The sequence below is a fragment of the Haliotis rubra genome, unplaced genomic scaffold (genome assembly GCF_003918875.1).
Source record: "Haliotis rubra isolate DU_JTF1 unplaced genomic scaffold, ASM391887v1 Scf307, whole genome shotgun sequence".
NCBI lineage: Eukaryota > Metazoa > Mollusca > Gastropoda > Lepetellida > Haliotidae > Haliotis > Haliotis rubra.
The window spans coordinates 1,028,802-1,045,955 of record NW_025766977.1 but is presented as its reverse complement, the minus strand read 5'-3'; the positions used below and the strand labels follow the sequence as shown (position 1 = coordinate 1,045,955).

The window sequence follows — 17,154 nt, the reverse complement described above, 5'->3', positions numbered from 1 at the left end:
GACTGATATTGCACTGGTATATATTTGGTTCTTGGATCAACATAAAATGGGCGGAAAAATGTGAAATGGATTTCATTTTCAATGGCTGAATGACATAAAGGACATAATCTTAAACATTTCTCTATTGGCAATTTTCTACCCCTATTTACGAATAGGTCTGAAAGACCAAGTAACCCAATGTACACATAAAAATTTGATTTCAAAGTTTAAGTTTAAGTGGCATACACTGATATCCATACGTGTGTCTTCATTCAATTAGTCCTTCTGCATACACAACAAGGAAACGTATTCTGATTTGCATACGTTACAAGACATTCAAAGGACATTCAGATGAGACTCACTGACACTAAACATCAGATTTCCCCAGTCACACTGTATATTAGATATACTCAGCCACAATGTATATTACCTACACACAGTCACATTGTATAGTAGTTATATTCAGTCACACTATCTAGTAGTTATATTTATATTCCACAACACTGTATATTACATGTGATGATTTGTCAACACCATGTCATTCAATCTCCAGTCAGGAGGTCGTTGTAAATGTAGTTATTTTTAATATTTACAGACAAAATGAGCACTTGATAGTGAATCAAAGGTCTATACTGAGTTACTGAAAGTGAATACTTTGATTTCATCTGGGTACCGAATACAAACATACACACAGCCACGTCCATCTACACCAACTCCGAGCGGGCACGAGACGTCATCATCTGCAGTGAGTATGTTTCTGACAAACTGTCCTGACTCAGTCAGTTGAACAACAGTACGTTGATAGTAGTCAGTAACCAGGATGTCACCTGTGTTGGTACTTGTGATACCACGTGTATCTACCAGTGGTGTATGTCCTGTTGTAGGGTAGGTGAGCACAACGTCCCCATCAGGCACAGGACACGCTTCGAACCACCATCCGACACAAGGATGTTTCCTGTCCTTGTTGTACAATGAAAGTTGGGAGAATGTATGATTTCCTTTCCTCTATCTATAGGGTTCATTGACGTTAGGACGTTTCCTGTCATGTCCAGAATATCCACGCATATATTAGAACTAACTGCTAGTGTTGTTGATGTCAGGCCCGTTATACTCCAGTCCTGTTTGCTGGTTGTGATGGTCGACGGCAGTACCAGGTCAGGGCTCACTTTAACTGTTGCAATGTGTCTGGTATGCATCACAGTGACAGCCACCTGGTTATGTTTCAGCCTTGTTATACCCCATGGTTAACCTCCCAGGTTGAGCTTACTGTGACGTCCTTGTTTGCTCCTGGTGTAGAAGGACTTCACACTGATGTTTTCACGTCCCTGTTTGCTCCTGGTGTAGAAGGACTTCACACTGATGTTTTCACGTCCCTGTTTGCTCCTGGTGTAGAAGGACTTCACACTGATGTTTTCACGTCCCTGTTTGCTCCTGGTGTAGAAGGACTTCACACTGATGTTTTCACAGTCTGTTAGAACCACTGTGTATGTCCAGATCATTACCAGTGTCTTGTGGCACAGGACCAGCCTCAAAGTTCAGCATACAGTCATACTGGACATCTATGCAGATCGTCCAGTGCTCTACTCAGCATATCTCCTTTCTGTCAGCTCAGCCTGCTGCCGGTACATCAGTACTGATATTTCACAAGACATTATGTCGGCTGTTAGTTGTTCAACGTGCTCTTTGGAAACTTCTTTCAGTTGATCCAGGAGTTTATTTTCCATGAGTGTTATCTTCCCCCTAGATTTGGTACCAAAAGACTTGATTTCCTGTTCCATTCTTGCTTATCGAGCTCTTTCACAAACTACGTCCACTTTAACAGCATCAACTTTTGTTTTGATTTCCATTTGCTGTTTCAAAATATTTTCCTTCTTATTCAACAGCTGGGACTTTAATACAGGTAATTCCGACTCCAGAGTGACAACTGACTCACATTTTTCGTGATAGATACAGGTGTGACAGGTGACTTTCTTGCAATCTTTGCACAGGAATTTGATATTTTCATCCTTGTGTTCTTTACACTAAATGTTTCGTTTCCTGGGGATAATGGCCTCACTAGGCATGTCAGTTGTATCGTGATGACGAGTGGATGAGATGCGACTGTGCACCCTAGCACATACGTCACACAGGGCATCATCGCATACCGAGCACCACACAGTCGCTGGAGTTGTCTCCCCTTCGCGATGACAGCACATGCAGTTCTACGTATCTGGACGAAACAAGGTTGAATGAAAATCAGGCAGCATTATATCACCTTTTTTTTTTGTGCGCACATCTATCTAAGGCAGGGTGCAACTACACTCACTCTCTCTATCTATATATGTAATGGTAATTTTCATGATTTGTCAACGGTTGTTCCTACTTAATATAAGTGTAAGATACTTTATAACACGGAATAAAATGCGAACATATCTGCTAGACGGACTTAACGAGAATTCAAGAACTTGAGTCCCCACGTTCATGAGTATTGTGCAGGTACAAACTGAAACACTTACCGATAAATAATGAGTGTATTCAGATATAAAAAGGCATAGTACACATTGGAAAAGGGGGGAAGTTTTGCCTTTGCAAAGGGTAAGAGGCCAACATGCCGTATTGGTACGAATACAAACTACAAACTATTCAGTTACCATAAACAAACCTTTAACAGGTTGTAGGTTCAACTACACGTGTTTATGCTTTTTTCTGTTGAGTGTGATGCAAGACACATCCAATAGACTATCATTGCAGTACCGGTTCAGCATTCAGCTTACCTTTACATCCGGGCCCAAATGAGTCCAGCAGCCCCTGGATGACAAAGCGTGGTTTGACGTCATCCGCCCACTCATCTTTTGGTCTCTCAGGGGAGGTCACTTTCGTCGTCTTGCTGCAGAAAGGACACAGCAGAGACTTGCACTGATGGCTACCGGTTTGGTTTTGGCGTAGTTGACGACACATTTCCGACAGAATGTGTGATAACAGACAAGGGTGCATGGATTGTCAAACACCTCTGTACATATGGTGCATGTGAGGAAATGTTCCTGCAGTTTCTGAGATGTTGCCATCTGCAAACATCTGCAAGAAACATGTGGAATACAGGGAAATACATGAACTATAGTAGTGTTCATTTCAAACTTTTAAACATATTTAAACAAATTTCACTGATGATGACATGAATGGTATATGGAGAAGTCGACAGATCAAGGTCATCAGCAATCAGTATCTTGTGTGCCCACTCTGGAAGACAAGAACAACCCGGTGGTGTGTGGTCTTGTGCATAGATCCCAGGTCACAAATCAGTCAAAGTTAATCAACGTTGGTCACAGATTATCATTGGGTGGGTGACCGTATTTTTTCGGTGATGAAAATGAACCAGATTTCTTTCTGCCATTGTGTGAAGTTGATGTCCAAACAATCACACTACTTCTACCAACTACGAGGACGTCCAGCTAATGTTTGACGCAAAGCGTTCATGAAGACGTCTATACATCTTCAATCTCCACCTAGAGGCAACAATTATGACTCGTACACTTGGCAACACTGACGTTGTCCATGATCAATTATCACAGACAGAATGATGTTTAATCAGTCAACGGGGGCGGTGGGTAGCCTGGTAGTTAAAGTGTCCGCTTCTCACGCCGAAGACCCGGGTTCGATTCCCCACATGAGCACAATGTGTGAAGCCCATTTCTGGTGTCCCCCGCAGTAGTATTGCTGGAATATAGCTAAAAGCGGCGTAAAGCAAAACCCACTCATTCAGTCAACCCATGTACATACATACACAGAATGTGATACAAAACCAAATTGAGAATCAATGTTATTTTATTGAGTTCAAATTTTGATAGAGCTGATTTCTTTCGATTTGTCTCTTGTGAAAGAAGAACAGCCGCGTTCACCAGGTCAAGGTACGTGTATTGTCACGCAAATACCAGATATCGATATCAGCTCTCACTTGCATAACGAAAGTAGACTGGTGTCAACTGTTTTGCGCCAGCAACAACACTAGCCATATGAATAATTACTGTTGAACAGGTGTATAAAATGTAGAAATGACAGCCCTATTAATATTCCATCTTGAATCAATGTATCCTCATGTCCACAGACACCTGACATTTGGGTGTACATGTCCATATACCTGTACATAGTGAAAGGAGACCAGGCAACACAGAGGGGAAGACATGCACATGCACTTCTTTCATTGCTCTCTGTACCGGTCCGTCATTTTTACCCATTATACGACTTTAGAGCCTCACATTACTTGATTTTTCAGAAATTGTAAACTTAAATACATTTAGATTTGATAATATACTTTTGATTTTTGTGGGTTTATTAGTCTCTCGTAAAGGTTATTCATATCACCAGAGTCGTGTACACATCCATATACCTGAACATAGCTATACGGAAAGTAGACCTGGCAACACAGAGGGAAGGACTCAAACACGAATTATAAGACAATTACCACCTTATTGCTTCACACCATGTCCATTGATCACCGAGTACTAAACGGCTACTTGTTAGCGTCGAGACACAACACGACGTAACTACACCTTCAGACAAGACACGATGGGTCAGGGTTCACGTGTCAACTACGAAACACGTTATTGCACATGTACTACTGTCATTGCATACATTATCTCTCCGTCATTTCTTCCCAATATACGACTTTGGAACCTAACTTGACAAATATATTTCTCGAAAATGTAAACTTTAATAATACGCATAGACTTACTAATACACTGTTGAATTTTGTCTTTGGTCAGTCTCTCATAAATGTCTTTCATATCACCAGAGGCGCTATCAACAGGTTCATTTGGCGTTTATTATCGGGTATACAATGGACTGACCTAGACTGCAAAACTCATTTCGATAACGTAGGTAGGCTGTAAGAGATTGTCCAACAAAGGCAGTGCACCTTGACATTATACACCCATATGATAGGCATACTAATTCACTGACGTCGGTGTATCGGTAGGTCCACACACCAACTTGTGTGAGATGAGGGTAGCCGGTTCCCTGTACATAACGAAAGTAGACACGTCAACACAGCAGGGGGAAGGTCACACACAGGAAACATAACACCATGACTGAATTACCACACACAGGAAACATATCACCATGGCTGAATTACCACACACAGGAAACATAACACCATGTCTGGATTACCACACACAGGAAACATAACACCATGTCTGAATTACCACACTCAGGAAACATAACACCAAGGCTGAATTACCACACACAGGAAACATCACACCATGGCTGAATTACCGCACACAGGAAACATAACACCATGTCTGAATTACCACACACAGGAAACATAACACCATGTCTGAATTACCACACACAGGAAACATAACACCAAGGCTGAATTAGTAGACTTTTACCCCCGCATTACTTCACAACTTGTCCATCAGCCGCTATACCTGGTCATTGTTAGAATTGGCAAATATCGCCAGCACGCCCACTAACCTTCACTTCCTCGTTCCACCCAGGCGGACCCGTGAAGATCCGGGGTAGAATAGGTCTTCAGCAACCCATGCTTGCCACAAAAGGTGACTATGCTTGTCGCAAGAGGCGACTAACGGGATCATTCGGTCAGGCTCGCAGACTTGGTTGACACATGTCATCGGTTCCCAATTGCGCAGAATGATGATCATGCTGTTGATCACTGGATTGTCTGGTCCAAACTCGATTAGTTACAGACCGCCGCCATATGTCTGGAATATTGTTGAGTGTGGCTAAACTAAACTCACTCGCTCTCACTCCATCCAGGCGGTGTAGAGGAAACTGGACCCTGTGATGAATAGCTACTGGTTAGCCAACCGTTATCGATCTCTGGGTTGTGAATATATTTTCCTTCGGAGAGGGCATCTGGGCGGCAGGGGACGGAGGTGTCACGGAAATAAAACGTTGCTTTCATTCTGTATCTTTTCTTACAATAATAGGATTGTGTAACCTATTTTCACACATTTCTTTAAACTTCAAATCTGAATATTTCAAAAATTCCGCTATACACAGGGCCGTGTAGGAGGAAGGGTCAGCCAAGTGGTGAAACTCCGTCCGAGGTCGGGTTCGAATCCCCCCAATGTGTGGAGCCCATGTGTGTGTGTTTCAGGGGGTCCTTAACCCTTTCCGTAACCTCCAAGAAGACTCGTCCCCGTCTCGATGCTTGTTTTGTGTAAAGATACGAAAAACCAATCAGAACGCGCGTAATGGAGGCGGTACTTTGATAAAAATAATCCCGAGTAATTAAATCGTTTATAGCATTATGTCATTGTTTAAAAATCATGAAAAATATGCATCGTCATATTGAAAGTACCAAGAACATAGCTAACAGAATTGTGCTGCCTAATGTCTGTGGTTGCTCAGCAGCTGGTAAGGTGTAGTCCGAGTTCACCGTGTCCATCATGTTGTCAAAGGAATTCGTGCGACAGCCCACACATACGAAAGGGAAGGTACCGTGATACAGAGAAGCCGGTACCACAAACACAAGAGTCCATAATTCACACCCGTCACAAGATACAGCATGTTGATTCTTTCTTACGGTCGTCTCGCATACAACACAGAGGTGAGACATTGTGATGAATGTTATGTAATGATTATATTTGTGCGCTTTAAATACACTTTCATTTTGACACTGAGTTTGAGCGATTTCAGTTGAGTAAATGTACTTAAAAAATCAAAGGTTGCGATGTTTTCACGCTAAATTGGGATGCCCTTTCCAATCACTGTCGGCACAGTAGATGAATTTACTATCTAAACATTCTGTAATCAGAATTATCTAATGACAAACTAGTTTCCCAATAAGATTTTAGTTGGTGCCTTAGATTTGTAGCCGTTTTCGCCAAGTCGAGGTTCCGTTATGTCCAAATGGTTGAGTTTTCGCCAGGTGTCGTTATGCTGTGGTGACGTTTTAGCCTGAAACCTTTTAGTCTGACATGTTTGGATTTTTTTGTTCATTCTTATATATCTCAACAAATCAAAGAGGTTTAATTCTTTAAAGTAAATAAGCAAAATGAAACACAGCAATTCAATATGTGCTTGGGTGATATTAAGTACCATTGGAATGAAACAGGAATAGAGTTATCGTTCCTGTTTAAAGTAGTTTTCATGTTCATGCGCCAATATGAAATCCTTCCAGAGGGACACGAGTCGCTATTCCGTTTGTCTCGTAGGAACACGAGTTGGTCACGAATTGGAAAAGTACTACCCTGTGTCCTCCTTCCCATATGGAATAATACATCTGTGTCTTCATGTTGCTGACGATCTACAACAATACAGTGCGAAACAACTTCAAACCTAGCTCGTGATGAAAGCATTTTTAGCTGACATCTGCACTGATACAGGTCAAAGACTGCTTGGAACCCACACGCACGGGAATGGGAGCTGAGATACCACATAATTGGGTACAGCAGAATTCTGGCATGTCCAAGGGATGTAACTCTGCTCAGCGAATCGCGGTGCTTCACACGATTGGTCCACCCACGGCCAATCAAAACTACTGGCGGTAATAATAAAGTTTGCAAGTGGAGAGTCTTTGCAAGTCTTTTGACGATCTGGTTGTCTGTTGGCAATCTGAAATGTTTTATTGCGTAACGGCAACTATGACAGTAATTTCAGTATCTGCCTTGAACAACAAATTTGAACCAACAAACAGCAGATCTTTACAGGTGAAATAGCATAACCCTTTACTTGAAAAAGTGGTGCCTTCGACTGCTTGATAAGTCAGTCTGTCAGTTCCTTCATTAAGAATATACTTTAGAATAAGATTTGGACACACCTTTTACTGTGATCCTCACTAATATTGACAAACTGTATGGATAACAAGTTCTTCATTTCGTCAGCGCGACGTTTCCGTACAAATTCTTTAACTTTGTGAACATTACTGCTAGACAACGGTAAAAGAATCTGTATTGGAAGTCAGATGAAAGATGTTGTTATCCATAACGTGTGTCTACATTGTACTTCCCACCTTCAGAAATGCCACTCAAAGAAGAGATCTCCACAGAATTCAATACACTTGGTCGAGGGTTAGATTTAGAATTCTTGACACATCTACATTTTTACTTGTATTCAATGTTCATTCCCCCTTTCATGTCTTGGCTATTTGCCTCTCCCCACATTCTGTCCTCGCCAAGTCCCTTCGATACATCAATACCCACTGAACTGTATCACCATTCTCTTAGAATTAATTCCATGGACCTATTTTCCAACACATTCTAAAATCAAATTACATTATTCTTTAAAGACTGCAGCAACTCGTCTTATCACCTGCTGCCTTAAATAGAACTGTGAACATATGTAATGATGTCTCACGGACACGTCTCCGTAATTATGGGCAGGAAACACATCTTAACGAAACATTCACTGGAAACCAGGCAACTGGACCAATATGAAGATCAGGCTCAATGAAACTAGAACCTAGGTTTGATTGTGGGTCCATGTTAACTCTCTTTCCGGTGAGTATTTTAGTTGACTGTTGAATCCCAACATGTCACCTGGATAAGATCTATGCAAAGTTAGCGACAAGGAAAATCACTTTTGAAAGGAAGTTTTGAAGTCTTGTCTCTGGCCTAGCGGTTGATATGGTTGAGTTGTTGGGTGGCCGAGTTCCTGGCTGGTTGAGTTAGTGTGTGGGTGGTTGAGTGGTTGAGTAGTTGGATGGTTGAGTGAGTGGTTGGTTGAGTGAGTGATTGGGTGGTTGAGGGGCTAAGTAGTTGGATGGTTGACTGAGTGATTGTTGGGTTGAATGGTTGGTTGAGTGATTGACAGGTCTAAAATCAAGGTTGAACTGCTTTGAACCCATGAAAATACTTTTCAGGCATACCGAAAACAGCTGTATTGATCTTGATTGAAACATCATGCAACAACTGTTCCTTCTGTATGGCAGTGGATGACAAATAGTAGAAGGCCAGGGATATGTTTGGTAAATTTCGTCATTTATTTGCTCAGTCAAAATATACCTTCGACGGTGCCATACACATATCTTTTAAACTGCAGTCAATTTGTAAGGACCCATGGGGACTTGGATCATCAACCCAGCAACATAATTTGTGATGAGGCGATTAACGGACCAGGTGTTCTGGAGCGGTATGGAGTGGTGCTCACAATGTCAAACACTGGATTATCTGGTCCAGTCACATAGCATCTCTGACACATGGACAGTCGGTAGATAGAGGTTAAATGTAATGTTCACTTCGCACTTGCAACGTCACACTGTCCCTCTAACACATGGATAGTCGATGGATAGAAGTTAAATGTAATGTTCACTTCACATTTGCAACGTCACACTCTCCGTCTTACACATAGATAGTCGGTGGATAGAGGTTAAATGTAATGTTCACTTCACAATTGCAACGCCACACCGTCCCTCTAACACATGGATAGTCGGTGGATAGAGGTTAAGTCATACTGTCCCTTTATCATAGTCAAGTAATGTCTACACTGCGCCTAAACGGCTTCAAAGCTGTATGATCCCCAGGGAGTTGAGATTGAAAAATACGATTGCCATTGAGATTGACATCCAATGATTAAGGGAAAAACAAAGTGCCTTTGAGCAGCTGAGCTGGATATTGGCGCTATACAAAGATTAGTATGTTACTGAATCTTGAATCTTGAGGATACCCTGACCGAACCGGGTTTTACGGTTCCTAATAAACACAGCTCTGCACAATGTACTCCCATACCAAGATCACAAGGATACATGTGACCCTGATGACCCTGTCATCCGTTAACCCTATAGCAAACGGTGATAGGGAACACAATTTCAGCTCCCGATCCCAATAAGAGATACAAAACACTGCTAGACTGCATTTATAAACATGGAAACAAGTTTTTCTACTCGCAGACACACTTTGGGAACAGAGCAGTGCCTTTGACAGGCTATTGAGAATAGTCGTTTAACAGGAAGTACTTGATCTCGTTTATTGGAAACGCGCTGATCTACTAATTGGAAGCAGCTTATGATCGAGAAGTAATAAATCATATCACACGGAACACAAATCTTGTAAATTCATATTCACACTCACAAAAGTCACAGTTACTGCTGGATAAAGCAGTACTGGTACTACCCACATGGAATTAAACATTTCCTGCGGGCTGCTCGAAATGGCGAGAAAGTTTTGCATTTACATAGACTAATCCAAGTCATATTCACGAAATATGAATACGAGGGTCGGTCAAAAAGTACTCAGCCTAACTATATTCTCGATGTCCAATGTTTGAAAAGCTTCCATTTTAGTTTGTAGGAATCATTAGCAAAGTCGTATAAAAAAATTCACATATTTGGGTAATGTGATTAACGAGATATTAGTCATCACAACACATTGGGGTATAATATTTCTAGAAAAAATGCAAAAAATGAAAAACGATCCGTCATTTAGTACCTCTTGGATAATGGTATGCCCTCAGATAATGTCATATAAAATATGTTAGAATAGTATTGGATGATTTCCCGTCATAATCAACATTCAAAGATTTGAATTGCTTGATTTATGTTTAGACAGGGCTGTTTTTTTAAGGACACACCCATTTTAGTCTTTCAAAAACATTGTGTCCAGATATTCAAGCTGGCCCTGTTTACAATATACTGAGAGGTTACACTTGTGTGACCATTCAGTATTTACTTTGAACCTTTAGCATCATGTGTGAAAAAGTGAAAACATTAGAATACGTAGTGTCTCCAAAACAAGCTATTTCAGTAAACATGAAAGGGGAAACACTTTAACAAGCGATTGTACTTTCAAATTGCTTTTTTATCCACTTTAATATCTAAGTTTGATTCTAGCGGACGTCTACCTATCTCAAACACACAAAATGTTTCTTGCACATTTTGTTACCTGAAGTTTGTTGTACATTTATTGCAGATTTTGCGCTTTTGGGGGTACCAAGCTAAAATTTCAAACAAAATGGGGATCGTAAGGCTGGAACGTAGCAAAACCAATTTGCTTGAGGTTGACAGATAATATGTAGAAAAATAAAACATTAAAACAGCTGCATTTGAATCATTTACTAGGTCAGGGTTACTACTTTTTGACTGTCCCTCGTATCTATAACGATGCAAAATAATTCAAGGTACAAAGAACAAGCTTGACATCTGACATCAATTCAAAGTTGAGGTAAAGGTGATTAGCACGGAAGCAAATATCACATACGCGGAACTGTTCACAATGACAGAATATCAGTCCATCTTGATGAACCTAATATACAAATGGATTAATTTAGAAATTTAAGTAATTTCACAAACAATGTAGTAGCCCTATGTACACATTATGCTTTGCATTCTAAGTTTAAGCTAAAGATAACATACATCGATACCAGTAAGTATGTCTTCATTGATTCAGTCCTGCTACATATACTAATATACCACAATAAAACTTATTCTGATTTGTATACGTTACAACAAGTTCAAAGGGCATTCAAGTGATACTAACTGGCACTAAATATCAGTTTCCCCAGTCTCAAAGTATATCATACATTCTCCGTTATAGAATACACTACTCAGTCACACTGTACATTAGATATATACTCAGTCACACTGTACATTAGATATACTCAGACACACAGTATATTAGATATACTCAGTCACACTGTACATTAGATATATACTCTGTCACACAGTACATTAGATATACTCAGTCACACTGTACATTAGATATATACTCAGTCACACTGTACATTAAAATAAACACAGACACACAGTATATTATATATACTCAGTCACACTGTACATTAGATATACTCACACACACAGTATATTAGATATACTCAGTGACACTGTACATTAGATATACTCAGTCACACTGTACATTAGATATACTCAGACACACAGTATATAAGATATACTCAGTCACACTGTACATTAGATATACTCAGTCACACTGTACATTAGATATACTCAGTCACACTGTACATTAGATATACTCAGTCACACTGTACATTAGATATACTCAGTCACACTGTACATTAGATATACTCAGACACACAATATATTAGATATACTCAGTCACACTGTACATTAGATATACTCAGTCACACTGTACATTAGATATACTCAGACACATAGTATACTAGATATACTCAGACACACAGTATATTAGATATACTCAGTCACACAGTCTATTAGATATACTCAGTCACACTGTACATTAGATATACTCAGACACACAGTATACTAGATATACTCAGACACACAGTATATTAGATATACTCAGTCACACAGTCTATTAGATATACTCTGACACATTGTACATTAGATATACTCAGTCACACAGTCTATTAGATATACTCAGACACACAGTATATTAGATATACTTAGTCACGCTATACATGAGATATACTCAGACACACAGTATATTAGATATGCTCAGTCACACTGTACATTAGATATACTCAGACACACAGTATACTAGATATACTCAGACACACAATATATTAGATATACTCAGTCACATTGTACATTAGATATACTCAGACACACAGTATATTAGATAGATATGCTTAGTCACACAGTATATTAGATATACTTAGTCATGCCATACATGAGATATACTCATTCACACTATACAGTCAGAAATAGTCATTCACACTATATATTAGATATACTCAGACACACAGTACATTAAATGCGATGATTTGTCAACACCGTGTCAGTCAATCTGCAGTCAGGAGGTCGTTGTAAATGTAGTTAATTGTAATATTTACAGATGCAATGATCACTTGAGAAGGAATCAAAGGTCTATACTGTGTTATTGAAACTAAATACTTTGATTTCACCTGACCAGTAATTACAAATATAAACACGGCCACGTCCATCTACACAAACGCCGAACGGGTACAAGACATTATTATCTTTAGTGAGTATATTTCTGACAAACTGTCCTGACTCAGTCAGATGAGCAACAGTATGTTCATCGTAGTCAGTAACCAGGATGTCACCTGTGCTGGTACTTGTGATACCACGTGGATATCCCAGTGTTGTGTGTCTTGATGTAGGGAAGGTGAACACAACGTCCCCTTCAGCTGTCAGGCACAGGACACGACCGGAACCGTCATCCGACACAAGAATGTTCCCTGTTCTTGGTGTAGAAAGAAACTCAGGAGAATATTTAATTTTCTTTCCGCTAACTACAGCGTTCATCGACTTTATGACGTTTCCTCTCATGTCCAGAATATCCACACATCTATCAGAACCTGCTGCTAGTGTTGATGGTGTCAGAGACGTTATACCCCAGTACTCTTTGTTGGTTGTGATGGTCGACAGCAGCACCAGGTCAGGGTTCACTTCAATTGTTACAATCTGTCTGGTATTCGGCACAGTGACAGCCACCTGGTTGTGTTTCAGCCTTGTTATACCCCACGGTGAACCTCCCAGGCTGAGCTTGCTGTGACCTCGTTGTTTGTTCCTGGTGTAGAAGGACTTCACACTGTTGATGTTGTGGTTTGTTACAACCACTGTGTCTGTTCCATTCACCATCAACACCGTTACGTCAGTAGGGTATACCTCATTCTCGTCTCCTACTACCTTAACGCTAATGGTGTCCTGTAACACAGGAGCAGCCTTCAGGTCCAGCACGTTACTGGTGTCTTGAGATACAGGTGTTGCCTCCAAGTTCACCATACCGTCATACTGGACATCTATCTCACCCAGCTGTAGATCGTCCAGAGCTCTACTCAGCATGTCTTCGTTCTGTCTCAACATGATCCTGGCTATTCTCCCCCTCTTCTTCACGTCTACGTCTCCGACAACATCCACATCACCGGCCTCACATCCCTGATACATCTCATACACGTCCATGTCACACTCAGATTGTAGAATCTGGTCTATCAGCTCAGTCAGTTGTCGGTACATCTGTACTAATATTTCACCCGACTTTCGGTCGGCTGTCAGTTGTTCAATGTGCTTTTCAGAAACTTCTTTCAGTTCATCTAGAAGTTTATTTTCCATGAGAGTTATCTTTTCTCTCGCGTTGTTACCAAAAGACTTGATGTCATGTTCCATTATTGCATATCGATCTTTTTCACAAACCACATCCACTTTAACTGTATCAACTTTTGTTTGGATTTGGATTTGCTTCTTCGAAAAAGTTTCCTTCTTATTCAACAGCTGGGACTTTAATGCAGGTAATTCCGACTCCAGTGTGACAACTGACTCACATTTCCGGTGATAAATAACACAACAGGTGTGACAGGTGACTTTCTTGCAATCTTTGCACAGGAATTTGATGTTTTGATCTTTGTGTTCTTTACACTTGATGTTTCGTTTCCTGGGGATAATGGCCTCACTAGTCAGGGCAGTTGTATCGTGATGACGAGTGGGTGAGATGCGACTGTGCACCCTAGCACATACATCACACAAGGTGGTCATCGCATACCGAGCACCACACAGTCGTTGGAGTTGCCTCCCCTTCGCGATGACAGCACGTGCAGTTCGTCGTATCTGGAGAAAACATGGTTGAGGACAAGCGGCCAGCAATATATCATCGAGTGTTTGTGCTCACATCTATCAATACTAGGCACATAAAGAAACTGTGCATACAAAAATTTTAAATCTAAATTTATCAAACCTGTGTAGACACATAAGGATTTAAACTCAGCGATTAGTGACATGTATCCAACATGCATGCACGTGCCACGTTCCGTGACGTCAGTGGGTTCGTCCTTGAGACGTGCAATACGTTGTTGCACATGCATTCCGGGAAAGAGAATCAGAGAAAAGGTATGCCACACAATACTGTCACTTTTGAAAGCTCAACCCCTGCCCTTGCGATCGTTCAAAAAATTAAACGGCTATTGAAACGCATAGCATGCCAAGGCTCACGTCTGCACAACGTCATGAGGCCATTGGGATGGTCCGTCGGGAAATGTCTCAATGACAAGTGGCTGCACATCTCCACTGCCACAGGAACACCATTTCTGCACTGGTGAGACGCTACCAGAATGACGTTATCGATCGGCCACTGCACGTTCTGGACGTCTACGTGTAACAACGCCAAGACAGGACAGATGGATAAGGGTGACCCATCTTCGCCACAGGTTTCAGACTGTAGTGATGACTGACCGAACCATCCGACTTCGGCGTATCCACCCCAACACAGTTCGACAACGTTTACATCATAACGGGATCACACCACGACGTCCCGCCATACGGCCTATCCTGACATAACGTCATCGACAAGCTCGCCGAATGTGGTGCCGAAATCATGTCCGCAGACCCTTGTTTTGGTGGAGAAATGTTGTTTTTACAGATGAGTCCAGGTTGAACATTTCCCATAGTGATGGACGTCAACGTGCCTATAGACGCGTTATGCACAGGCCTGTGTCTTGGAGAGGCATCGCTTTGGTGGTGGTTCCGTGATGATTTTGGGTGGAATGACAGCACGTCAAAGAACTCCTTTGGTGATTGTTCAGGGCAACTTAACTGGTGTGGGCTACAGGGATCAGATTCGTCGACCTGTGGCAATTCCTTTTCTGCAACGTCATGGCCCTGGGTTAACATTCCAACAGGACAATGCCTGCCCTCATACGGCAAGGGTTGCTATGGATTTTTTGCAACATCATAACGTTGACTTACTGCCTTGGCCTGCAAATTCACCGGATCTCTCCCCGATAGAGCATGTTTGGGACGAGACGGATCGACGTCTACGCCGTCTTCCTCATCCGCCAGATAACGTCCTTGACCTTGCAACAGAACTTGAGAGAATCAGGCGTTACATCCCACAAGCCTCCCTTGCACGTTTGATAGGCTCCATGCGTCATCGATGAACTGCTGTTCTCAATGCAGATGGTGGACATACCCGTTATTGAGCTTGTGACATGGTCGTTTGACCCCTGTACCGCTTGTGGACTCGTGACGTCATTGTGATTGACTTTTCAATTGAAATTCTCCCGACTTGTTATGGTCTCATGATCCCTCCATTAAAGTTTTTATGTTCCTATGACATTGTAATCGTACTTATCAACTGGGATAATATTTTGACAATGCACAGTTTCTTAATGTGGCTAGTATATATAAGGGTGGTGGGATAAAACTAAACTCACCCACTCTATCTATATATGGAATGGCAAAGAATGTTCATGTTTTGTCAAAGGTTATTACTACTTAATATAAGTGTAAGCTACTTCACAACACAAGATAAAGTACAAACTTCTGATAGACTTACTTAAAAATTCAGGAACTCAAGTGAATAGACTGACACATTGAAAACTGGGCATCACCTAAATGTCTTAATTCCACTTAAACCAAGTGATTTCTGAGACAGACATGCAGTATTGCCACATCCACGGGTATTGTGTAGGTACAAATTGAAACATGTATCCATAAATAATGAGTGTATTCAAAATAACAGGTAGATTTAAAAAGGGCATAGTACACATTTGAGTAAGGAGTTGTCTTGCCTTTGCAAAGGCTAAGAGGCAAACCTGTCGTATTGGGACGACTACAAACATTACGACCAGAGCCGAATCGTTAACAGATCGTAGGTCTAACTGCACGTGTTTATCCTTTCTTCTGTTGAGTGTGGTGCAAGACACACCCAATAGACCACCATGCATTGCTGCAACCAGTTCAGCTTTCATCCTTACCTTTACATCCGGGGCCAAAAGAGTCCAGCAGTCCCTGGATGACAAAGCTCGGTTTGACGTCATCCGCCCACTCATCTATTGGTCTCTCAGGGGAGGTCACTTTCGTCATTTTGCTGCAGAAAGGACACAGCAGAGACTTGGCAATGATGGCTTCCGGTTTGGTTTTGGTGTAGTTGACGACACATTTCCGACAGAATGTGTGATAACAGACAAGGGTGCATGGATTGTCAAACACCTCTGTACATATGGTGCATGTGAGGACATGTTCCTGCAGTTTCTGAGACGTCGCCATCTGCAAACAGAAGATGCAGGTGTAATGCATGAAAATGATAATTTCTAAACGATAGCAAGTGTTTATTTCAAACTTGTAAATACACCAGAGCTTCCACAGATGACAAGCGTCGCAGATGAATATCTAAAATCCTAGTCTATTTCTCAGTGATTGTGTATAGTCCCTGAACATTTCAGTGGTTATGTATAATCACTGAGTGAATCAGACATTATACATAATCCTTTTTTTTCCATATTCACTGTAAGATATATGGGGAAAACTCAAGCGTCAAAGGACAAGGTCACCTGCTGTCATTATCTTGTGAAGCACACGTGACACATATG

The 17,154-nt window shown here is 41.2% G+C and overlaps 1 protein-coding gene across 1 annotated transcript in view; it reads right to left on the bottom strand.

The window, feature by feature from the left end:
* The window catches only part of LOC124282934 (E3 ubiquitin-protein ligase TRIM71-like), a 28,031-nt gene extending 11,234 nt beyond the window's left edge, over positions 1 to 16,797 (bottom strand). Inside the window, exon 1 of the mRNA XM_046718984.1 lies at positions 16,540 to 16,797. Coding sequence (XP_046574940.1) covers positions 16,540 to 16,648 — 109 coding nt within the window. The 5' untranslated portion in view covers positions 16,649 to 16,797. The remainder of the gene's footprint in view (positions 1 to 16,539) is intronic.
* Between the last annotated feature and the right edge of the window lie 357 nt (positions 16,798 to 17,154).